Source organism: Diachasmimorpha longicaudata, chromosome 9, assembly GCF_034640455.1.
Source record: "Diachasmimorpha longicaudata isolate KC_UGA_2023 chromosome 9, iyDiaLong2, whole genome shotgun sequence".
In the NCBI taxonomy this organism is placed as follows: domain Eukaryota; kingdom Metazoa; phylum Arthropoda; class Insecta; order Hymenoptera; family Braconidae; genus Diachasmimorpha; species Diachasmimorpha longicaudata.
Genome location: NC_087233.1, coordinates 4392687 through 4417419, shown reverse-complemented (window position 1 = coordinate 4417419; position 24733 = coordinate 4392687). Strand labels below are relative to the sequence as shown.

The window sequence follows — 24733 nt, the reverse complement described above, 5'->3', positions numbered from 1 at the left end:
CCCAAAGATTGTCTTCAATGCCCCGAAACCGTCATTGGGGACAAAATGGACCGCCGACGAATAAAACATGCAGTTCAACAAAATAGACGTGAACGTGAACATGAACGTTCGTCAATCGTCAATATCTCAGGATCTAATGATACGATTGGGAAAAATCAAATTGCATCTTAAGGCTCATGAAATGATCTTCAAAATTAGCCCAAAATTACCGAAATTGACTCAGCCAATATCGAGATATTGACGATTGAAAACTGATATTTCAATTATAAATTTTTGTGACTCACCAGTAGCTGAAATTCTCCTCCAGACCTCAGGATCTCCAGTATATCCAAGAACTCGTCTCCATGAACATCACTTGCACTGAACTTTCAAAATATCGCACAAACATCACTAACCCCGCCATCTGGCGTATTCACACACCACATCGACAAGGAAAATTCCCATATACACTTTATCACTTGATTTAATAAAAAAAAAATCACAATTCACAACAGAAAAAATCCTGAGTCCACTATTGTCATTTATTAACTTATTTAATCACTTTTTTAATTCGTTTAGGAGTAATTGATGCCATAGAAAAATTAAAATACTGGATTCGGTTTCCAGAATTGCCTCCAGCCGTCACCTGGTGGCGCCACGAATCCATCGGTCATATGGAGACTTATTTTTTACATGACAACGTTCAGATCATTCAAAAACTCGTACTTCATTAAAATATTCAATGAATGCTCCATATAATTGTATCGCCGCATCGTTATTAATTAATTACTGTGTTATAATCAATTGATTCGACTAATTTGTGAGCCATTCCATCGAAGATACTAAGCCAACGTCCAAAAAGCCGGACTCAGGCGACCATTTTGCATGTGCGCAAAGCCATTGCGCGGAGATTGCTCCTGATTGTCGAATGTAAATTTTTGTTTTCATGTATTGACTCGTAATTCGTCGAGATAAGCGTGGATTCCACGATGATATCATTATTGTTCCTCGTCATCGACTAATTGTTCCATTTTTAATAATTGATTTGATAATTTTACCCTTGATTATTGCTGCAACTCCAGAAACTAACGCCAGTCACTCTCTCCCGATCGGCCATTACTAGGGTGCGCAGTCACGATGCGCAGAGGGCCTCATCATTCTCTGATAGCCATTTGGTTTTATCGATTCAGCAGTCGTAATTGGTCTGAATAATCGTTGATTTTATAATCAAATCGTTGTCGTCCCTCAGTATCAACTAATTACGACCTTTATAATGATTAATTTGATGATTTTACCCCAGATTTCCGGATAAAATACGGAGACGAACGCCAATGAACTAGACCACGACGGCCATATTGGGATGCGCAGTGGGGCACTACGCAGCGATATGTGCGCTGAACCGATGAATTTCAAAAAAATTGCAAATCTCGAATTACGTTGAAAAAATTTGATAATCAAGAAAATTCTCATGTTAAGTCCAAAAAAAAATTTAAAAATAAAGAAAAAATTAAATAAATTGATTTTAAGTTTGTTAAATGTCGTTAGTGGGTAAATATAGTCTCTACAGCCCTCCGAAAAAATCAAGAGACAGCAAAAGTGCAAAAATGGTGGAGTTACGTCTGATTACATCATTGTTGGACACAACGCAATACCAAAACAAAAGAGAAATTCGAGGATTATTGTTATTAAAAAATGTTGAGTGTCGTGTGCTCCTGTGTCTCGGAGACTCCCCTGAGGTGTCTGATGTGTCTTGGGAGATTCAGGAGTAGGAGAGAACCCCTAGAGAAGCTGGGGGTGAGGTACAAACACCGGGCGGCACTCAAAGTGAGTTGAAGAGGCTTTGGAGATGATTTTCATGGCTTTTTTTGAGGATTTGGGATTTTCCTTGGAGGTAGAAGTCTTATCAGACCCTTGGGCTGGCTGAGGACTGCCAGGATGAGGATCTGCGACTGGCGTTTGTGCACCTAGCCAAGCAGTACCATCCGGACAGTGGGTGCTCCAGTGCTGATGCTAATAAATTTTCAGAAGTGAGTTCCATTCTTATTTTTCTGATGACGTGATCAAGGATTCTCAGAAATTAGGATTAATTCTGGTGGTTGGGGAGGTTGAGGGTGCGTACAGGATGATCCAGCGTCAGAGGAATATGCTGAAGGAGAGGGCCGAGCAGCTGCCCGACGTTGAGGAGTTTGATATCCAGGTGAAGACGTCATATCGAATTTTGACGATTGTGTCGTTTGTGGTTTTTCGAAAATATCTTTGGATCTGGGGGAGATCCCGAAAATTTTGATCAGACATTTTTTTGAGATCTATCTTCCCTCTACAAAAAAGATTCTGATGAATATTTCGATATCTCTTCTCGATTCGCAGCTATTGATCAAACAATCACTGAAGTTGAGGTGACCCAGGAAAGGATGAAGCTAAAGGGTTTTTTAAAATTTTCATTATCTGCTGACCCAATGATCGGATTTCAACGAATTTTCTCTCATGTCTGACTTCAAAGAAGTTCTTCTTAATATCCAAAATTCATTAGGTTCCACTCTACCGATCTCGAGATATTCAATTATTCTCGAGATATTATTTTCAGCTTCACGCTCTCCCAAGTCATCTTAAGAATCATCAGCAGATTTGGTTTTTTGAAAATATCTTTGGATTAGTGAGAGATAGTGAGGGATAAAAAAAATCTGACGACATTCTTCTAGATCTCCCTTTGCTCTGTAAAAAAGGTTCTAATGGAAATATTGCCACATCCCTCAGATCCAGAGATATTAACCAAAAAGTAAACCAAAACAGTTTTTTCTAACAACGATTTCCTCTCAGCACACAGCTCCCCAACATCGTCATTTTCTTACCTACGACACAGGCAGGGGTACCCTGAGCCAACGACAACGAAGATTCACCGTGGAACGGGCCCAGAAAGCAGTGGAGAACGTCATGGAGCACAGACTCAAAAAAATTCAGGCTGCAGAGAGAAATACTCTAGTTGGAAAAGACAAGACCAGAGCCAAGGACATCAAAACTAGGTTTGGAATTGACCGATTAGTGGAGGATTACATTCAGGAGGCGATGAACAAAGGGGAGTTCAGTCAACTCTCTGGCATGGGGAAGCCATTGAAGGACAGATCAAGCTCTCAAAACCCTCACGTCGACTTTGTCACTCATAAATTAAACGAAGTGAGTGATAATTGCTTTACCAACATCCTGAAAGTGAATTCAATCCAAACGAAAAGCATTTAAGATCACCTTCGGTTAATAGCAGAATACCAATGAAAAATAAGATAACAAAAGGTAAAAGGCGATAAAAAAATGATAAATCCTTTTCAGAAAATTTTTAAAAATACTTGAGGTCAGATTTTTCTCTCATAATCAAGTACAATTGATTAATAAATTATCATTATTGCTTATCAGTGGATCTCATTCTTAAGAAAAACAAAAGATTGATTGTTAAAAATAACTTTTATTAATGAAACCATTTCTATCAGATTTTGATTGACAATGGATTCACTCCTGAGTGGATTCAGCTCTCCAAGGAGATTCGAGAAGAGTCCAAGGACCTCCAAGAGTACCTGAACAACACCAGAGAAACTCTGGGACCCTTTCCATTCACTTCAGAGGACCTGAACATCTGGGATGCAGCCCTGAAGTCAGCGGAAACCACAGCGAAACGAATAAACGATAAAATTAATAAATATAATCTTCTCGTTCCTATTCTCCAGAAGCAAATGGTCCAGATTAATTTGAAAAATTTCGAGAAAAAGGCGATGGAGAGGCCTCCAAACTCTAGAGTTAAAGAGGCTCCTCTAGGGGAAAGCCCAAGACAGGAAGAACCTGTTTCTATACTTGATTTTTTGATGGGTAGTTTCGAGAGTAGGAAAAATTAATAAAAAAATATTTTTCGTCTAGAAAAAAGAGAATAGACGAAATTATTTTTTTACGGCTGAGAAAAATTATAAAAAATTTAATATTGTTAATAAACTTGTAAATAGATGAATATTAATTAAAATTGAACGTGAAGAACGCAATAATATTTTCTTATCATAAAAAAACTTCATTTAATCGCAATAAGAAAATTATTTAAAAAACCGGTCGGAAAGCAGTTGAAAAATTATGAATTAATTGTTGACAATCGTTTTGATCGTCCATAAATGTATGAAAATTTATTCTAAAAAGTATTAGAATCCAAAAAAGCTTTAATGTCATTAAAAAAATAACTTGAACAATTTTTCAATAGTTCCAGTGGAGATTTCCATCTTCTTTGAGATGAATTCTCCCAGTGGCTAGATATTTGAGAGCTCTGGGGAAGCACTTGTGTTCAGCGCCTTTGACCCTCTCCTGGAGGGTCTCCACAGTATCTCCAGGAAGCACTGGCACAGCTTCTTGCTCAATGATCGCCCCAGAATCGATCTCCACCTGAAAAAAATCAAAATTTTGATGTTAGAAAAACGAGACCTCCCCATTTATTCTGGGAATTATCATTAAGGGATAGCGTATTCACCTCGACGAAGTGGACTGTGCACCCAGAAACCCTCACCCCCATTGCCAGGGCGTCCTTGTGTGCGTGGGCACCCTTGAAAGAGGGGAGAAGTGCTGGATGAACGTTGAGGAGTGCTCCCTTCCAACTTTTAACGAATTTCTCCGACAATATCCTCATGAATCCAGCGAGACAGACTATCTCCACTCCATATCCTCGAAGGACTGAGTCCATTTCTGTGTCAAAGGCCTCCCTGGAGGGATAGTCCGTGTGTTTGATCACCTGAAAGTATCAGAAATGCCAAAACATGAAAAAAATTCCAGAAGAATATTTTCATTTACTGACTCTGTACTTGATATTTCTGAACAATAAAAATTTTTATGAGGGTTGTTTCGCATATGTCAGTCTGTTCTTCAAAAAGATCCTCACAACAATATAGCTGTCTTTGTTACTTCCCGAGATATTCCCCAGGAGCTGACCTAAAATCGGTTAGGGGGCGAGTGAGATAGAGGGAATCACTTTCAATCTTCAATATCTCAAAATTCGCAGAGTGAAATTCAACTATTTTTGGACAGCAGAAAGACCTTCTTTGAGGTAACAAATGGTCAAATATTCGTGGAAATCGCATCGTCAGGTCAGCGATGGTTGAAGATTGAAAACGTTCATTTAAGTATATCTTCGCCTGGAAGTCCTTAGCTCCCCTGATATTTTGATAATTAGCTGTGAATCTAAGGGAGATATCGAAATATCCATCGGAACCTTTTTTGTAGAGCAAAGAATGATCTTCGAAAACTTCCTTATCAAAATTTTCGTTATCTCCAACAGATCCAAAGCTATTTTAAAAAACCAAACGACAGAATCGTAATGGACCCACTCAACACCAGCATAATGTCATGATGAAAATCTCTGAAAAAAATCTCACCTTCGTGGGTATTCCAGCGCGTTCCGCCCTCCTGAGGCCCTCCACGCCCTCCTTATTCGATATAACCACGACAATCTTGGCCCCGATCTGCTGCAGAGGATCCTCAGTAGCATCAATAAGAGCTTGTAAATTAGTCCCACTTCCAGAAATCAACACCCCGACCTTCTTATGAGGTACCTGGAGCCTGCTGACAACGTCAGGCACGTGTTCCCTCATCACTCCAGCCAAGCACCTCCCAAAGTTCTCGACAACAACCCTCTCCCCACCCTCCACCATCCTGACAGATCCCACCACCACCGCCCCCTCTCCCTGGAGCGCTTCCAGGACTATTTCCCGATCCTGAACCGCACAAATGACAACTCCTCCCAGACCACAATTGAATGTCCTCAGCATTTCCTCCTCAGGAATGCCCCCAGTGGCCGCTAGCCACCCAAAAACTGGAAGAATCCTCCACTTCTCTGCGTCTATCACCACCCCCATCTCAGCAGGAAGAATCCTGGGGATGTTCTCAGTGAGTCCACCCCCAGTAATATGTGCAAAAGCCTTGACAGCCCCTGTTTTCAATGCCGAGACAACAGACTTAGTGTAAATCCTCGTTGGCACCAGAAGTTCCTCCCCAATTGTCCTCCCCGAGTCACCAAAAGGCGCCAGATCCCGAAAACCCTTCCCCGCGAGCCTCAGGACCTTCCTCACGAGGGAGAATCCATTGGAGTGGACTCCGGAGGACGGCAGACCGATGACAACATCTCCAGCGTGAATTTCAGAGGTCCTTGGAAGGAGTTGGGATCGTTCTACTGCACCCACTGCGAATCCGGCGAGATCGTACTCACCTGGAGGGTAAAAGTCCGGCATTTCTGCGGTCTCACCACCCACCAGGGCACATCCCGCCTCCTGGCAGCCACGAGCAATTCCAGTGATAACACTCGTCGCCTGAGAGACGTCCAGGTGCCCGCAGGCGAAGTAGTCGAGGAAGAAGAGGGGCTCCGCACCGTGGGCCAGGACGTCGTTGACGCACATCGCCACCAGGTCGATTCCCACTGGAGTGAATGACTTATTATTTATTTACTATTTACTTATGAGTTAAAAAAAATTGTTCATTCTAAACAAATCGAATTGAACGAGTTGACAATGATCAGAAGAGGATAAACAATTTTTTAAAATGTTTAAACATTCCAGGGGATGCGTCGCCATCTTTAGAATCCCATCCGGTAGAGAGAGGGTGGTAAAGAAAGATGGCGGTGTCACTTCCATCCATTTGTCTATCACCTCACCAAATCACCTCTAAATGATTCCATATTTTTCCTCGATAATAAACAAATGTTTTATGCTATTTTCCAGATTTTTCATCTATTTTTAACTTCACAGGGTCGACCTTAAATCTATCAAAAAAATCACCTGTGTCATGTTTGTTGATCTCCATAGCAATCTTCAGTTTTGTCCCGACCCCATCAGTCCCAGAAACGAGGATGGGATCCTGAAACCCAGCAGCTTTTGTATCAAAAAGTCCCCCGAACCCTCCGATACTTCCAAGAACTCCTGACCGATTGCTAGAGGTCACCAAGGGCTTGATCCTGGTGACCAGGTCATCACCAGCTTTAATGTCGACCCCAGCAGCCTTGTACGACATTTTTCCAGCCTTGAGGATGGTCCGGGCGATGCCCTTGTGAGCGATATCAGTCCTGAATTGTTTTCCCTCGAAGGATATCGTCCTGGCAGCCATAGTCGCCCTCGCCGCTGCATGTTCCAAGGTAGGAGCCAGCGATACTGTCATCAGGACTCTCCCCCCGTTCGTCAGAAGCTCGCCAGTCGATGACTGCGAGGTTCCAGAGTGGAAGATGTGAGTCGAGGGCTCGCGCAGGACCTTTTCGACGTTGGAAATTACTTGACCCTTCGAGGACGACGCTGGGTAACCCTTTGATGCCAGGATAACACCTGCTGAGAACCTCCCCTTGTGCCAATCAATGGCCAAGGATGATAGGCTGCCCTCGCAGCAGGATTTCATGATCTCGAAGAGGTCGGTGTCCAAGAGAGTCATGAGGATTTGGGTCTCTGGGTCCCCAAATCGACAGTTGAACTCAAGTACTTTGGGACCTTGTCGAGTAAGCATCAATCCTGGAAAGTGATGAGGGTTGGAAATAGGATATCATTTCATAATACCAAGTTTATTACTTTAACTGATGATCAAGCAACCCTTAAAGACATTTAGAGGGCTCGAGGTCAAACAAATGCAAACACAATGATCAGAAAGGACACCTTGACCCACAACTCTACCCTGAACTCTACTCTGAAGATTGTCTTCAAGGGTCGTTTTGCCCTCAATAAAAATATTCTCTCCATTTCAAACGTCTTTAGAGATCATTTGACCCTGAGGAGCTCTCGTCTCCTTCCGGAAGGTCACATTCTTCTCACAATCATTTGACCCTCAAGACCATTGTCTTTTCAAATAATCTTTGAAGACAGTTGACCCACAGCCCTCTAAAACCCTTCCCAAACCCCATAAAAAAACAAACCCACAATTTTATAATGTATATCTACAATTACAGAGACAAACCTGCATAAAGCACTCCAACATAATCAACCCCATCCTTCCTGAGTCCCTCCACAGTCCTCTTAACAATCCTCTCCTCGACCTCCTTCATCTCCTCATCCCCAATCAACAAACAGGGCCCATAGGCCCCCATTCCCCCCGTGTTGGGCCCCTCATCGTTATCAAAAATCCTCTTGTGGTCTTGAGTCGCTGGCATAATTTTGAAACTCGTCCCATCCGTAAACACGAGGACAGACACCTCCTCTCCCTCGAGGAGCTCCTCCACGACGACAGTCTCTCCAGCTGTGCCGAACCTCTTCTCCTCGAGGATGTCTTCAACAGCCTCACAAGCTTCCTTCTTATCTTTAGCAACAACAACTCCCTTTCCAGCGGCCAATCCACTGGCTTTCACCACCAGGGCTGGAAAATCGGCTTCCTGGATGAACCTCTTGGCCTCCTGGGAGGACTGGAAGGACTTCCACCTGGCGGTGGGGATGCTGTGGCGATCCATGAAGACCTTGGACCAGTCCTTATCGGATTCAAGTCTAGCTCCTGACTTCTGGGGCCCGAAGCAGGGAATCTTGTGGGTCTTAAGCTCGTCAGCTAGACCATTCGCTAGATAGTCCTCGGGCCCAACCACCACCAGGTCAATTGCATTCTTCACACACCAGGTGGCTACTTCCTTGTTGTCCTTTATGGTCAGGGGGACTAGGGACACTTTTGGGAGCGATGCGATACCGCAGTTCCCGGGGGAAACGAAGATCTCGGAGACCTGGCGGTGGAACATTGGTCTCGATTAGTCGGGGTTTCAGGGGGTCTGGAGGGAGGAGTCACGTACCTTTGAGGATTCTGAGAGCTTCCAAGTGATGGCGTGCTCACGACCACCACCTCCTATCACGAGAACCTTTTGACTGGACATCCTGGGGAGGAGAATCTTTATTCAGTATTTATTTTACAAGAACTGGAATGGATTCGAAGAGTTTAGATGGTAATATGGGAATCAAAATCAATGAATTATTAGGTAAAAAAAATGAGAATATTGTTTACGAATAAAAAAATCGTTCCAATCTTTTTTATTTTTGGATTTATGACACATTTCACACATTTTTGAAATCCATTTTCCCATCTTTGTGACTACAAAAATAATAATACAATTGATAGAATTCCAAAATGGAAAAAATAATTATTTTACTTGAGAATAATTCTCTAATAAAAAATTACACAAATTTACACCTCAAAAACCCAAAAAAAATGTAAATAAATTGAATAATCACTCAATTATGCATAAATTATTTCAAATTTTGGCAATTTTGTGTCCCTTGCCTAACCTCCAAGACCGAAAAGTCTCCGGAAACTCCAAAAATTCATTGTAAACCAACTTTTTCACTGAAAAATTGCTCCCAACGGAAAAGTTTCAATAAATTATGAAAAAAATCAATGAAAAACAGCAGACTCACTCGATTCTGCAGCTTCAGCTTCCACTCCACGTGGTGATTGACCTTGAATTAGCTCTCTAGCGTCACCGAACTTCAAAACAGACCCTCGAGACACGTTTTCAATCAACAGGTTGATCACCTCCTCTCACCGCTCACTCCCAGTAGTAACTGATCACCACTTCCATTTTCGCGTCACTCCGCGGGGGATAATTCCCTCCTTATCATCGTCTTTATCTGACCCCTTGTCTCCTGGACACAAACACGAAAATAATTCCAAATGATAATGACGTGAGAACGAAACAAGAGGTCATCGGCGTCAGAACTTATCGATCTGTTGAAATTATCAACGCCATTGGGAAACAAATATTTTTCTCTTTAAAAATGGGAGAATTAAACTTCAGAACAACACGAAGAATATTTTATCGCTGTAAAATAAATGAATTTTAAATGCTCTGAAGTCAGGTGATCATATGAACTGAAGTCAGGTGACATTTCGGAGTAAAAAAACAGTTTTCAGGAGATGGAAAATGTTTTTGAATTCTCTGAAAATTTCTGTCACACGGAGAATCAGGTTTTCACGCTTTTTATCGTCCAAGGGGGCAAAACGGGATGCTAAGGATGCCGAGTGGGAGGCGGAGGTGGTGAGGAATCGAGAGGAGATGGAGGAGTGCTTCGATCCTGATGCCTCGAGGGTTTGTTTCCATCAACTTTACGAAAAAAAACAGTCTAAGTCGAGCACTAGTTTCAGTTTTCGAGGAATACCTCGATATCCGAAGGAGGTAACGATATTTTCATGATGACATTTTTTGTAGCCCTGAATCTGATCTACAAAAAAGGTCATGACCATAATTGTTCCATCTCCCTCAGATTTCGAAATATTTAGTGAACAGTATCAGCCAAATTTCGCTGCTGAATTAGAATTTGAGTTTATAAATTTCTCGTTTTATCAATTGATTGAATTGACATTCATGTTAATCAGGGGCTATGGTAGGGTAATAATCATCACTATCGCCGTCATATGACGATTGTCTACCACCCCAGGACTGTCAAGTCATCCCTCCAAAACTGAAGACAGTAAGAGTGTATCGATGGAACCCAGAGATGCCCTCGGCGAAGGCGAGAATGGAAACGTTCACAGTAGACCTGAACAAATGTGGATCGATGGTTCTGGATCTCCTGATCAATATCAAGGCCTATCAGGACCCGACCCTGGCCTTCCGAAGGTCCTGCAGGGAAGGCATCTGCGGGAGTTGCGCCATGAACATCAATGGGACCAACACCCTCGCCTGCATCACGTAACGAGAATTTTTTCTCAACAAAAAACGAATCTACTCGATCAAATTTTTTATTCGTTAAAGAAGAGCCACAAACCATTAACATTAAGAATTCAATCAAAAAATGTCTTCGAATTCATTTTTCCTTCCTCTCCCACTCTCTGAACATCCGTAATGATTTTAGAAAAATTTCCACCGACGACAAACCCCTGATCATCTACCCCCTGCCCCACACTTACGTAATTCGAGACCTGATCCCCGACATGGGGCACTTCCTCGAACAGTACACGATGATCGATCCATATCTGAAGCGAGAGGACAAGGCATATCCTCCAGGAACTAGGCAGACCCTTCAGAGCCCGAGGGACAGGAAAAAATTGGATGGACTGTACGAGTGCATCCTCTGCGGATGCTGCACCTTCTCTTGTCCGCCATATTGGTGGCTAGGAGAGAAGTACCTGGGTCCTGCGGTGCTCCTGCAGGCGTACAGGTGAAACTGTCCTGGAGTTCGCCCCTTAAAACACAGAAAAGCTCTTAAATTTGTGAATCTATCGAAAATTCTGATGGTTTAAGAGATATTGAGAGTTTGTTGACAGTCTCACGAGCAAAAGAGAGATTATGTCAGGAGATTATGAGAACGATGATCCATATTTTTCATTCTTTATGATCCTCAACCATATTTTCGTACGATTTTTCGATTGACTCATTAGATTTAGAGATGTGATTTATTTTTTCTAACGTTGGATAGTCCTCGATAGATTATTATTATTTATTTATGTTATCTATATTATTTATATTATTTATTCTATCGAATGGAGCAGATGGATCATCGATTCCAGAGACACTAGCCACAAGGAGAGACTCGCCAAGATGCGAGACTACTACTCAGTCTTCCGATGTCACACCATCTTCAACTGCACAAAGACCTGCCCCAAGGGCCTGAACCCAGGGCGTGCGGTGGCCCAGGTGAAGAGACTGATTGCGGGGTACACGAAAAAGGAGGAGCCAGATTTTCCAGCTGAAGAGGCCTATATCGATCCCTGTACTGGAGAGCCACAAATTAAATGTTGAAAGATAATTAATACACTAATTAATGAATTTGTAATCAAACCATAATAAATTGTATTAATCTACCAGAAGACTTTGTACGTCATAAAAATTCTCAGAGATGAAAAAATGTGATAGATGATAATTTTTCGCAAAATGAACTAATTCTACCGTTTCTACTGAACTTGGAATGTTTCGTTACTCTCTCATTCATTTTTCAATAAACAATTAAAAATCCAACATGAGTTGGGCCCACAGATAAGTAAAAATTGATATTTTTATATCGACATATTGATCGGGAATCGTTTGTAGTCCAATAATTTATTTGTCTAATTACTCAGTGTAAGATGTGGAACACAGAAGTCGCTACTTATCGATACCCGGGAGTCAGATATTACAGGGCTCTGCTCCCCCGACACTGCTTGTAGTCTCGTCCACGAGCTGCTGCCCCTTGTCTCCAACTCCTTGAACCCCCAAGTCGTCAGCTGGCACTCCTGACTGGGTCACACATGCGCAGACAGTCTCCTCCATCAGTTTTTTTCACGAAATAAATCCTCCTCCCAGTGGTGTCTAAGAAACTCCCTGTAAACTCCTGGTAAAATCTGTGCTCAAGTGTCGAAAAAAACCTGATAAATCCACGAAATATCGAGTGGCAGCTGGAGGAGAACAATATTCGTTGACAGAGAAGCCTTGATGTCCGTGCCACCACCTGGTGATGTCATCATACACGTTCTCACAGAAGATAATCACCCCAATACCCCCTCAGAAGGGTAGTTTTCCCCTGGATCATGAGGGCTATTGCAAAATACCGATGATAAAGTACATGCGTTGTCTTCACACCAACAAAAACGATAACAACAAATGTCGAGAGGATGCCAAAGAGTATCTTGGGTGTAGGATGGAAAATAACCTCATGAGCCGTGAGGAATGGTCGAAGCTTGGATTTCACGATGTTGATAGTGTTGAAGAGGACAAAACAACAAAGAACACATAACCAAAAATTTTAACAATATTTAACGAATAAATACAGAGAGATAATACTGAAAATCCAGGAGAAATTTATTGTTGAAGATTATCAAGACACCAAGACACGAGGAATATATATCATATATTTATCCAATGAAACGTTCACAGCTTCGAATTTTTTTAGGCTATTGTTGAAGACATACTAGAAACTTAGGTACGTGGGCATTAGTCATGTTGTAGGGGATAAATTTTCTAGAGAAAATATAGAGCTGTTGATATTAATGTTTGCAAACGCATTTGATGAAGTTGATACGATCTTTTTTTAACTAGTTGAATATATTGCTGATAACGATTTGCTTGGAACTGTTGAAAAAATTGAATCTGCCCAATTTTTTGGTCCAAGTTGACGAATTCCATCAAATAAATTTCCCCAGCCCAAGTCAAACAGTTGGCTGACAGTATTTTCTTTGAGCCCCAGCTGAAAAATCTATCAATTCAATTTTTCATAGCTCAAGTCGAGCACCTGGTCAAGAGGCTTTTCTCTAATACCAGTTGAGGAATCTGGATCGATCCAATTGTCTAGCCCCAGTCGAGCAACTCAATAACTTAATAAAAGTTGAAAAAATTGGTTGAAGTTATTTCTGCAGTTTTGACTGAACAAATTAGTTGATCCCAATTTTTCAAAACCCAATTACCCCAGTTGGTTTCCATCACAAGAAATTAGAAAGATCGGCTGAACCAATTGATTCGTTCCCTTGAAGCTCAAAGAATCAGCTAAAACCAATTGTTCTTAGATTCCACAATCAGCGAGTTATAATTTTCTACCGAAATAGTATCAAAAAATATTCAGGACAAAAAAAACAACAAAGCACACAAAGACAAACCTTGCATATCTGTGAACAATTAAGCTTTAAGAATCGAACTATCGTCTGAACAATAAAACACAACCGAGCAATTAAACAATGGCAACGAGAAAAAAAGTACTTCTGGGCTGTACCGGAAGTGTTGCAACGATAAAATTACCCTTGCTATGTCAAAAATTACGAGATCACAATATCGATGTGAAGATTGTGGTGACAGAGAGGGCTAAGCATTTCCTGAAGGACGCGGAATTTCCCCAGGACATACCTGTCCTGTCCGATACTGTGGAATGGGCTGCATGGCAGGATCGTGGTGATCCTGTTCTCCATATTGATCTTGCAAAATGGGCTGATTTATTTCTCATAGCACCACTCGATGCCAATACCATGGGAAAATTAGCTTCCGGCATTTGTGATAATATACTCACCTGCGTTGCTAGAGCTTGGGATCCTGTTAAGCCACTGCTATTCTGCCCTGCCATGAACACTAAGATGTGGGAGCATCCAGTTACTGCACCTCAGGTAGACGATTAATTCGTGATTGAATGTCCGGGGATTACCTTCGAGTTAATTTTGTTGGAGTCTTGGGGGCTTAATTGAAAGGGAGATAGCAATTTAAGGGACTAAATTCAGGTTAAAACCTGAAATTAATTGATTCACTGAATTATAAATTTTGATTTACACCTCTATTTAGGTAGAGAATCTATCCAGGTCATTAGGGATTAATATGTGAGCTAAATTGAGGGCCAAATGTAAAAAACATCTTCAAGATCGAAAGATAAATTTTAGATAAGGGATTAATCCAGATCACGGATTAAATTCAGGACGAAACGAGAAATTTGACAACAGGAATTATTTTAAATCGTGAATTAAATTCAGGTCTTAAATCATTATCTGAATTATCTCAATCAAGTCCAAACCTGAATTTAAGATCAGTAATCAATTTAATTCGTCTTAAATTGCGATTCAATATTAATGATCGTCTGAATTAAATTGAAATCATTATGAATTTTGTTCCAACACTTAATTTTTTTCTTCCAATTAAAAATCGATACACTAAAACATGGATTATTCTTCTTCATTCAGTGGTAAATTACCCTGACTGTGATACAAAATTACTTTCGTAGCCAGGTGTCAAGGATAATCCCAGTTGTTTCCAGGTAGAAGACTTAATTCTGATGAATTCATAATGAAATACGGTTTCAGGTGGCTCTACTCAAGTCCTGGGGATACAGAGAGATTAGCTGCATCACTAAGACACTCATGTGCGGTGATACTGGTGTTGGAGCTATGGCTGAAGTAGACACTATCGTCCATACAACGCTCAGATCCCTCAATCCCTGGGATCCTTATTCACCGCCTGATTTACGTCATAAGAAGTAATTGGAATATTTAATCAGTTCAAGCGAAGGATTACGAGAGTGAAAAAATATGTATAGGGAAATTTTAAGACAATGTTACTTGTGTGAAGCACTACCTGTACGAGAATAAAATCGAAATTGTGTTTATAACAAATTCGTTTCATCAAAATATTTTTTCTTTCATTCTATCCTAATCCCTAGATCATACTGGAGCTTTGTTTAATTAAGGAAAAATGAAATAAATATATTTAACGAGAATAAAAATTCAGGGGAAAGAGAATAATAAATGACATTGGTGGGAGGTTGAGTCGTATACATTTTTTTTATTTATTTATACAGTGGTTCTGAATTTATTCACTTAACCATATAAATCCACTCCATTATTCCACTTATTCCCTAGAAGTTGCACGTCAATTGATTCTGCGACGAGATTTCGTAAAAACGTTGGATTAAAAAGAATTTTAATGAGTGATTATTGATTGATAATTATTGGTGATGTAAATCGACTTTTTTGCAATCACAAGAAGCTCATAAAAATTTATACGTAGAAAACTTGTCTCAGACTATTCCAATATTAAACAACAACATCGCTATTTCTTCTCATTCACTATTTATAAATACCGTTACACATATAAGATTATTTTTTTCCCCATATTCTTTGAGTTTCACATAAATATCACAGTTTATAAAACTGATGCACAAATATCGTGCCATTAATTGTAGTTTCATGAAAATAATAAATCATGTAAAGACGCATATAAAAATTATTTTTTAATTTTTTGATTCAATTATTGGATGGATTGTTGTTTGTTGTTATGCATTGGTATAGGATCATTTTGAGATTAATAAGAACACAAAACTTTTTGGGAAAATTCATCTATTTTAATTGGCCCCTTAAGGTCTTTAAACTGAAAAAAAACTGACGGCCTTTGATATGAAATATCTCGAGACCCAACGATGCGATTTCTACGAGTCAAATGTTCTTTCAAAATGCACAAAAGTATCTTGAAAATAAAAAAAAAATCGTTGATTTTCACTCAGCCGATGTTGACATATTCCTTTTTGAATTTGTTAATTTGATTTTTTCATTCCCTTCCAATTTTGTGTCCTCTCAATAATGAATCCTTAAACCTTTAACAATTTAATTTTTTCTAATTGTTCGGCAGTGTTTTTAAATTTTACTTAATAATTAGGCACATTTGTCTCCACCACGGATTATCTTTTCTATTTTCACGTGACAAAAAAAAAATCGTAAAAAAATAATGACCTACGTTATTCTAATTGCAAGTACAAAGAGACTGCTAATTATAACAGAAAATGTGATTGTAGATGCTGACGAGGAGCTCTCGATAATTTTTGCCCTGTGGGACGGATAATCGATGTCATTAGTCTCCATTTCCGGAGGACAGGCCATCCAGAATGGTGCGGAAGGCCTGGGACGTTCGTGTGCCACCCGCATTCTCATGTCATCGAATTCCCAGTAGCCTTTGCCTTTGAAGAAGTAGGTCTTTCCTGGAAGAAAAATCGATTTTTACAATATCAGTTACGAGGAGAGAATATCTCCCTGCTAATTGCCATTAGATTAGAAATAGAAAAACATTTCTGTAGAATTAATTCAGGTCCTGATACACCGTAAAGTCACGTCTAAACCTAAATTCATGTCTTCACGAATTGACGCCTTAAAATCAGGTTCAGCCCTCACTTGCGGTAATTAAAAAAAAAACTATTGACCCCAATCTGATCAAGACAAGTATTCAGGTGAATTCAGGTGTCGTCCAAAGCCGACGCATGACAATAGAGTGAAATTGCCAATAAAAATGATGTATTTAAAAAAAAATGTTAAAAATTCAAAGTCTTATGATTACGAAAATGCTCACCATTCTTCCACTGGAAGACAGCATCGATGTTATAAGGAACTCCAGCAAACATGGTCATATCCCTGGGATAATCCAACTCAATAAAATTCTCCGATTCATCAAACCTGAAATTAAGACACGAAAAAGGTCAAACATGTGCTCAACCTAAATTTACCATCACAATAAGATAAATCTAAGAGTGATTACCTCCAGTACATTGTGCCACTGAAGAAATAAGTTCTGCTGTTGTATCCCCATACCATGGCCCCATCAATCTTCTCAAGTTCATTCGGTAATCCAAGTGTCCTCAGGGGCTGAGGATAGCCGGGCTCGAGTTTATTAGCGTTGAAAACGTAGTAATTCTTTCCAATGAAAAATACTATTTTCTTGTCTTGTCTCTCGTACACAGCATCCACATGATCAATATCCTGGGGCAGATTGAATAGACGGGTTATCTCAGCTGGATAGCCCTCGTAAAGCCCGTCATCGCCTATTCTCCAAAGATACTGCTCCAGGGGAGGACAGAGATAATGACGCAGTTAATTAACTTTTACTGGTAAAAATCATGATTCAAATTACATGTTGACACACTTTAGTCCAGGGAGGGGATGGGAATGACCTTGTTGCAGGGATTGAGAGATTCACCAGCTAATTGGATGTGAGGGAGGGATAAGTTTCACTTAATACGATGGGAACAAAAGCCTCTCAGTTTCCGTCAAAATTCGGTGATTAATTTAGCTGATTGAGTACCTGACTAAAATCATACCTAATTTTAAACTTAAAAATATTTGTAATTGAATAACAAATAATCAGGGATCAAGGTCAGGTTTTCTCGTTGATTGAAGTCATTATTTAACGCAATCTGTATGAAAAATCAGGCACTGGACTAAAATCAGGTCCTCTATAAATCCAAAGCTACGTAAATTGGATTAAAAAATAAATTACGGTGTGTCAAGGAATGGCATTTGCGTCTAAATTTGGATTAAGGCATAAATTCAGGTCGCACAACAGCTTAAAAAAAATTTGCTAAAAAATTAAGCATCACATACCCTTCCTTTAAAAATGAAAACCTCCCGTCGAATAATGCTAATGGCATCATAGGCCGTGTCACACTTATCAGGAATATCATTCCGAGGTGGTGGTGTCCATCTGTGCCTTGGTCGATGGGGTGTGACAGTGGTGGTTGTTGTCGTGTGATGCCTGTGTGGTTTCCTCGGTCTATCTGGATAGTCCGGCCGTTGCGGATAATAATCAGGTCTCTCTGTACGCCAGTTTGGCTTGTATGGATAGTGATTAATTCTGTCTCGACTTGTATCATCTGGATAAGTGTTTGGCCTGGTTGGACGGGTTTTCCAGGGTCTTCTCGTTGGTAAACGGGTTCGAGCCGTTGTTGTTGTTGTTGTTGTTGTTGTTGTTGTTGTCGTTGTTGTTGTTGGTGGACGAGTTGGACGTCTGGCGTCTGGTAAATTGCCCCATAATTTATCCTCCGGTGCGCCTGCATCAACATAATTGATGAATCAACGATTTAAACTAATGGATTAATCAGTATCAGTCAATCAATAATTTTCAATATCACGGAAGTGTTTACTGAAAACCAGTTTATCGAATCGGTGGGGAGATTTCCGTCTCCGAATGGTACTTACAAACCCCTTTACTTCGACAACTTCCTCTGATAATTAAGAAACAAATTAAGAACTTGAAAAGTTTGATTCGAAGTATCTCAGGAAGTTGTGGGGTAAAAAGGGGGTGTAACTACCGTTTGGAGACGGAAATTTACCGATCTGAGCCGTACGATAATATTCATCCCCTAAATTTTACAATTTCCTATCCGATTCCCCCTCAATTTCTCAACCAAAAAATAAACTCAAATTGAATTTGACAAAAGAGGAAATGAAGTGACGCTGACGATGTTTTCGTGGAAATTGGTACAAGACTGGTGTTCAACCTCAGGGGAATTCACCCCCCTTCTTGTGTATTTTTTTTTTTCTCTCATTTCCCACGACTCCCGCTCCCTAGCACGCCCCCCCTGTCCCCCTCCCCCTGTAGACCATTCCCTCATTTTCTTTTTCTCCTTGATGAAATCATCCTGGGGATTAAATCGTCGCTGGAAGGTACGGAAGTTGATCCCAGAATGGTGAAATAGAAGGTATAAGGGGTTTGCGAGAGGTGAATGGAATGACGTCAAGGATAATGGGATTCCCCCTGGAGTGAGTTCAGTGGAAAAAGTGAGTAAAAATCAGACGAGTTTTCTATCTTTGAGACATTCTTTCTGGAATGAATAAAAAAAAATTGGTGAATGCGGGCGAGAGTTTTTACGATAGTTCCCTATCGCAGATGTTCAATGGATCTTCTTATCGTGAGGGGAAAAAAAAATTACTTGGAGAATGTAAAATAGGGGTGGAATTGCTGGAGAGAATTCCTGGGAATCCCGGAGTTTTTGGCAAGTAAAGTGCAAACCACGGACTTTGGGTGAGGTTTTGTGGACACTTGGACTAACTGTAACTGTCTGGGGTAGTTATCCCCACTGAGGGTAGCTCCACGGAAATCGGAAACTTAATCTCGACTGCCCCCCGTTTAACCCTTGTCGAGTGGGTTAGGTTATTATCTTGGGGGTGTGGGTAGAACCTCAGATGGTGAGATTTGGGGGAGGTGTGACAATGGTTGAGGGGCTAATTTTGAGGGGAGTAATGGTTTTTTGAAGGCGGTAGATAGGGGTGGAATGTCATGGGGGTGGTGTTTGTGGGTAAATTGTTCTGTTGGGCGTGTGGAACCATTTTTTTTATGATAAGTTTACATTGGGTGAGTGAAATGAAAAAGCTCTTGAGTCGATTTGAAGGATTTATGGTTGGCTACAAAAATCTGTGAATTCATTAAAATCGCACCGTTTTGCCCCGCATTTATTGATGATTTTCTGAATTTTGCAGAAATGCTACTGTAACAAGGCACGATCCCGGAGCATATTTAATTGACAATAACTTTATATTGGCAGAGTAAAATTTAAAAATTCTTGAGCCATTTTGGAGAATGTCTAATTGGCTTTGAAAACCTATAAATTCGTTAAGATCGCACCGTTCTGCCCCACCTTTTTCGACGATTTTCTGAATATTCCAGAAATGCAACAAGCCCCAATTCCTAACGATTTTTAAATGCCGATAAGTTCCTATTGGCTGAGTGAAATTTAAAACATCTAGAGTGATTTTGAAGCCCCTTTCCAGAACTATAAGACCCGCTAAATTTATTCAAATCGCATAATTGTTAAACAAATCACATCGAAGAAGATTTTTCCGTCTAACCCCGTCAGCCAAAACATAAGCAATCATCATCAATCTTCAATAGTTCGATATCGATGAATCGAAATTGAAAAAAATAGGTCATTTTTCAGTTTTGTTCATAATCTTCAAAACGCATCCAATTTTCTTTAAATCGCCCCACCCTGTCCCAAAATTTCGTTTCCCCCAAATTTTCCAAAATCCCAAAAGGCATCCAACGACTTAATTTCCCCGAAAAATCCCCAGCATCGTTTTATCCCACCCCCAATCGATTCTAACCAGGTAACCCCCTCCCTAGTAATACTCTGAACAGTTAAAATTGCAAAATTGATGGCGGAAGTGAACGAAGAAAATGGAGAACGAGGAAATGAGTTGAAGAGACGACAGGAAGACAACTTGGGTGGAGAATTAAAGTGTGGGTGGGTGGGAGGGGTAGTACCGTTGGTTCTATCGTCCGGAAATGTCGGGGACGTCTGCTCGAGCGGGCAGGAGGGGGTGGACTGGAGGATAAGAGGGTAGAGAAACTACGAAGCAACCGGGGAACGATAAAGTCGAGTGGTTGACGCGCGAGTAAATAATTACCCCTTTTCGAGTCAAACTAATGAAAATGAAACGGCCTGTCTCACTTTATTTGTATTAATCCAGAATTTATTGAGAGAATTTTTCGTTTTAATTCATCGGACGTAATTGAAATTTTAATTAAGCGATGGCAAGTAGAAAACCTCTCCCAGCTGCATCTTCAAATTACGATGAAGACGGAGGTAGTCCTGGGGGTTGAAATGAGTTCATTAAATAGATCGGGAAATTTAGTGTTTCATTAAGGAAGAGGCGACCTCATTTGATTCAATATACTTTCCCGGAAAATAACGTACTTGGATATTATTTCTTACGTATCCGGTCGGTAAAATGAGTCTTGAAAAGAACTAAAAATTCTTTTTAAAAACCCCATGCGATTTTTTTATCTCTCCTCCTACGAGTAAATACCTTGAGTGCTGCTGAGGTCAAAATAAAACACTTGAGTAAACACTTCTTATGTTAATAAAGTTATTAATATAAGATACTCATAATTGTGAGGAAAACTGCGTCAAGGACGTTTGTTCAAGGTCTGTTTTTCTTTTGTTTGAGCTTTTCAGACCCTCGTGACCCTTCATCTTTACATTTTTGAAAATTTCCCATAGGAAGTTTTCCTCAGAAGAGCAGGAATGAATGAAAAATCGAGTTAACAATCTTCGGACATTAACGTGACCCATACACGACCGCAAAGCTGAATAAGACGTCAAAAGCATTGAAACTTCAAGAAAAATTCAAAAATTTTACATTTTTCAATGGTAAAAAGTCTTGGAATGTGGGGTTTCGGTGTTCATTCATGATTTATGGTGTCATGAGTGATGGGAGAGGCAAGAAAATTCGGGGATTAAATAGTGACAACGTGTAATCCACCCTGGAAAGCCACAAAAGCTCTGCAGGTAGCGTAAATCACTCATGAACTGGTGAGTCGGGTCATTCTTCATATTTTATTCATGTTCCCGGGTGACCCCGGAACGATCCACCGCGTCTTGCTGGGTTTAGGGGTGCGGGGAGGGTGAAAGAGTGCAGAAGGAGGGGTTTGGGTCGACAACAATTGAGATTCCAGTGGAGAACGAAAATCAGATTGACGAGTCAGCTTTCAGTTGTAGAATAAAATGTTATCAATCCCTTCACGTTTTATTAAAAATTAGATTATCTCGGTGACGAGTGGTTTTATCAAAAAATTTCATATAACATTTTTTATCCAACAGTTTATCCACTACAAAAAAGGTTTTATGAAGTTTTCGCCTAAATCCACTGGATTCCGCGATAATTTCGATAACTGTCCGCCACCAAGTCCCTCGTACCTCAGTATCACTCACATAAAATTACGGTAACATTTCATCGTTAAATTATCTTGATAAAGGTTGATTTTATGGACAAAAGTGATAAGAAATATTTTGTTGGAAATTTCATCGGCTATAAAAAAGGTCTCATAGTATTTTATCCTTGGATCATTATTTCCCCCGACAAATCCAAAAAAACGATCTCCGGGCAACTTCAGCGGAACCGTCTTCACCCATCGTTGAATAGAATAGTCTTCTCCATGAAACTAGAAGAAAAATCTCCGTACTACTATTTCATGGTATCCCGACTCAACTCTCCGTTGAAGGATAGAAAATAAAACTAGTGAACACCGTCAAATAAAAAAAATAGTGTAACCGTTTGTGCTATCGTCTGACTATCGAGCGAGCTGCACCACTGGCCGTGCGCTATCGCTTTTACAGTACAAAAACCGGCTGGTACAGTACGCACTTTACCTACTCTCGATTCAAATTGTCCTGCATTCAAAGCTGATATCATTCTCATAGTATCAATTTCACCATTCTCCCGTTTTACGGGTTCAATTGCGGTGGCCAAGATAAGGTAGACAATTTCAAAAGTACGAAAATGTTATTCGGTGAATGCGGATATAACGGAAATAAAAACCTGAATGGATCTATCGTTGTAAATTTTATTCGTTCGATTTCATTTCAGTGTTAAATATGAAAATGTGGACGATTCGATTTTACAAACGAATAATTATGAGAATTATTTATATTAATGGAGCAGCAGAGAGATGGGGGGAGTCGATGTGAAACAAAAAAAAACATTTGTAACAAAAAGAAATAAAATGAAATTGAAAAATGAATATTTATATTAATTTAATTTTTTTGAACCGTTGGATTGTTCTTTATTTTATCGTGAAATTATCAGCAAAAAATATTTCGGTCATTTTTCAATTATTATTGATTAGATTAAATAATTAATAATATTTTTTTAACATTTCATTTAATTTTTCAAAGAAATTATTTATGTTATTTTTTTTATTCTTGTCTATCAGTTAATTCAACTAATGAAAAAAAAAAATGATTGAAATAAATCGAGAAATGACATGAAAATTGGAATGAAAGAGACGCGATGATCCATTCAAGACTTAAAAAAAATTTATTTCACGAAGACTTTTTTTCACTCACCGTACATTTGTTGGATTCCGTTCCTGTCGTCCTCCGGAAGCTCATAATTCCCTGATATCCCCTGGTACCAGGGATACATGAGAGCCCCTCTGACTGAGCTGTGAGCAAGCCCCAGCGAGTGGCCGAACTCGTGAGCTGCAACGGCAAACAAACTCGTCCCTGGGGGGGATAAAATATTGGAGTTGTTATTAATGCCAACGGGGTTGTGTTTAAAAATGATATTATGGGATTCTGAGGTTGGAAAATTAATGATAATTTTCATAATTCATTGGTCACCGAAATCCTCTAATCATCTGTTAGGAGTCTGTTATTAACCGTCGATATTTTCAAAGTTGCAATTCTTGGGTGCAATAACTCAGCGGTAGAGTGTCCGGCTATTGCAAAAAAGAGATTCGGTTGGGACTGAGATTCGACCAATTGGGAATAGACTGGAGCCAACTGAGACTCGAGCCTGACTAGAATGGATCCAATTGGGTTTAAGAGAGATCCCCTTGGGACTAGGATAAGTCCAATTGGAAATAGTGTGGATCCAACTGAGACTAAGATGGATCCACTTAGGATTGGTATAAGTCCAATTGGAAATAGTCTGAATCCAACTGAGACTAGAATGGATTCAATTAAAATTAGGATGATTCCAATTACGATAAGGGTATGTTCAACTGTGTCCAATCACGCCCAAGATACATCCAATTAAGATCAAATAACTCTTCCCCTTTAATTATCTCACCGAATTGACACACATTCAGACAGATTTTTATCTGAAATTTCAAAGGATGTAACTTCCACGTCAGATCACGATTTTTCATCAAGTTGTGCAGAGATCGTAGTTTTCAATTGAGCTCAAGTGGAATAGGTCGAGCATCAAGCGCGGCTCACAGGAGCTACAGATATACATTTCAGAGTGCAAGCAGAAATGAGACAGGGGTTGCTAGTGAGTGAAAAAAGTGAATAAAAAAAAAAAGTAACAAACAGAAGCGTTGAGCAAAAATAAAATGAAATAAAACGTGAAAGAGTTGAAAAACGTGAAGAGGACTTGACGATAACGTATCCTTCACGTCTCTCGCCCTTTTTCACTCGCTCCCAGAAAAAGGAGAGCAAATAAAAATTTGAGAGGTTGATGTGCGTTCGGAGGCTACGACGTAGTGGAGAGACTCGAGGATTCAACCTGGCAATCCCCGGGGGCAATTGCCTGGAAAAACTCGGGCACGCGAGAGGTACGACAGGCGTGATATGGTTCGTTACTGAATGTACTGGGAGACGGGAGAGCTTGAAAAATCGCAATTGTCCATTTTTTTTTTACCAGCAGATCCACCCCTCGAGTCGAAAAGTTCCGGCTTCAAACACACCATCACGATTCCTTTTAAAAATCGAGAGAAGTGGAATTAATGTCCATTCAAATGCTTTCACCACAATTTTCAATCTTAATCATCCGGAGAAGTGAAACTCATGAAAAAATGGCGGGTAATTTGAATTTTCGTAGCTAAACTGGGGTTGAAGGTGTAAATTAAGTTGGTAATTTTTGCCTTTCTCTTCTGGTACTTTTTATGGAATATTTCTCTCATCGTACGCCTCATGAAACCCCATCGCTGGCGCTATATACAACGTTTAATTAAACCTATATCGTTGCTATTATTACGCAGACGAAAATCTCTGTATACAATGCTAATGGAATGCCAGAGTTTTCGTTATGTAGGTGAGAGGGTGTCGGATTTAGTGGCCCAATGGCAGTTTCGTGCGCGAAAGCC

The 24733-nt window shown here is 40.1% G+C and overlaps 7 protein-coding genes across 16 annotated transcripts in view; 4 read left to right on the top strand and 3 right to left on the bottom strand.

The window, feature by feature from the left end:
- The window catches only part of LOC135165702 (heparan sulfate glucosamine 3-O-sulfotransferase 5-like), a 76907-nt gene extending 75569 nt beyond the window's left edge, over positions 1–1338 (bottom strand). For 5 of the 7 annotated variants that reach the window (XM_064127253.1, XM_064127256.1, XM_064127251.1 and 2 more), the window contains exon 1: positions 285–1334. The gene's annotated coding sequence lies outside the window, so the exon portion shown is untranslated. Of the gene's footprint in view, positions 1–284 lie in introns of all 7 variants that reach the window. The other 2 variants (XM_064127249.1, XM_064127259.1) reach the window with 2 other exon arrangements.
- A 61-nt stretch (positions 1339–1399) lies between these two features.
- Positions 1400–4001, top strand: LOC135165704 (uncharacterized protein). The gene is made up of 5 exons (XM_064127261.1): positions 1400–1803; positions 1875–2006; positions 2084–2176; positions 2797–3150; positions 3459–4001. The coding sequence occupies exons 1-5, from the start codon at positions 1672–1674 to the stop codon at positions 3855–3857; spliced, it is 1110 nt and encodes a 369-aa protein (XP_063983331.1). The 5' UTR covers positions 1400–1671; the 3' UTR covers positions 3858–4001.
- A 104-nt stretch (positions 4002–4105) lies between these two features.
- On the bottom strand, positions 4106–10986 carry LOC135165694 (trifunctional purine biosynthetic protein adenosine-3). The gene is made up of 8 exons (XM_064127229.1): positions 10846–10986; positions 9354–9581; positions 8735–8816; positions 7921–8668; positions 6765–7481; positions 5370–6406; positions 4472–4729; positions 4106–4386 (listed from the first exon to the last, which is right to left on the bottom strand). The coding sequence occupies exons 3-8, from the start codon at positions 8813–8815 to the stop codon at positions 4201–4203; spliced, it is 3027 nt and encodes a 1008-aa protein (XP_063983299.1). The 5' UTR covers position 8816; positions 9354–9581; positions 10846–10986; the 3' UTR covers positions 4106–4200.
- LOC135165706 (uncharacterized) lies at positions 9860–11747 on the top strand. Its single transcript, XM_064127264.1, has 4 exons — positions 9860–10024; positions 10374–10627; positions 10791–11096; positions 11428–11747. The coding sequence occupies exons 1-4, from the start codon at positions 9860–9862 to the stop codon at positions 11675–11677; spliced, it is 975 nt and encodes a 324-aa protein (XP_063983334.1). The 3' UTR covers positions 11678–11747.
- A 434-nt stretch (positions 11748–12181) lies between these two features.
- On the top strand, positions 12182–12649 carry LOC135165710 (uncharacterized protein). Its single transcript, XM_064127269.1, has one exon. The coding sequence runs from the start codon at positions 12369–12371 to the stop codon at positions 12645–12647; it is 279 nt and encodes a 92-aa protein (XP_063983339.1). The 5' UTR covers positions 12182–12368; the 3' UTR covers positions 12648–12649.
- A 932-nt stretch (positions 12650–13581) lies between these two features.
- On the top strand, positions 13582–14994 carry LOC135165709 (phosphopantothenoylcysteine decarboxylase). Its single transcript, XM_064127267.1, has 2 exons — positions 13582–14001; positions 14686–14994. Exons 1-2 carry the CDS (start codon positions 13582–13584, stop codon positions 14860–14862), a joined length of 597 nt encoding a protein of 198 aa, XP_063983337.1. The 3' UTR covers positions 14863–14994.
- Positions 14995–15143: 149 nt separating this feature from the next.
- Positions 15144–24733, bottom strand: part of LOC135165697 (matrix metalloproteinase-2-like) — a 119639-nt gene continuing 110049 nt past the window's right edge. For all 4 annotated transcript variants that reach the window (XM_064127240.1, XM_064127239.1, XM_064127241.1 and 1 more), the window contains 5 exons: positions 22989–23147; positions 17746–18191; positions 16904–17202; positions 16718–16821; positions 15144–16352 (listed from right to left, as the gene is read on the bottom strand). In XM_064127240.1, the coding sequence (XP_063983310.1) occupies positions 16108–16352; positions 16718–16821; positions 16904–17202; positions 17746–18191; positions 22989–23147 (1253 nt within the window). In that variant the 3' untranslated portion in view covers positions 15144–16107. The remainder of the gene's footprint in view (positions 16353–16717; positions 16822–16903; positions 17203–17745; positions 18192–22988; positions 23148–24733) is intronic.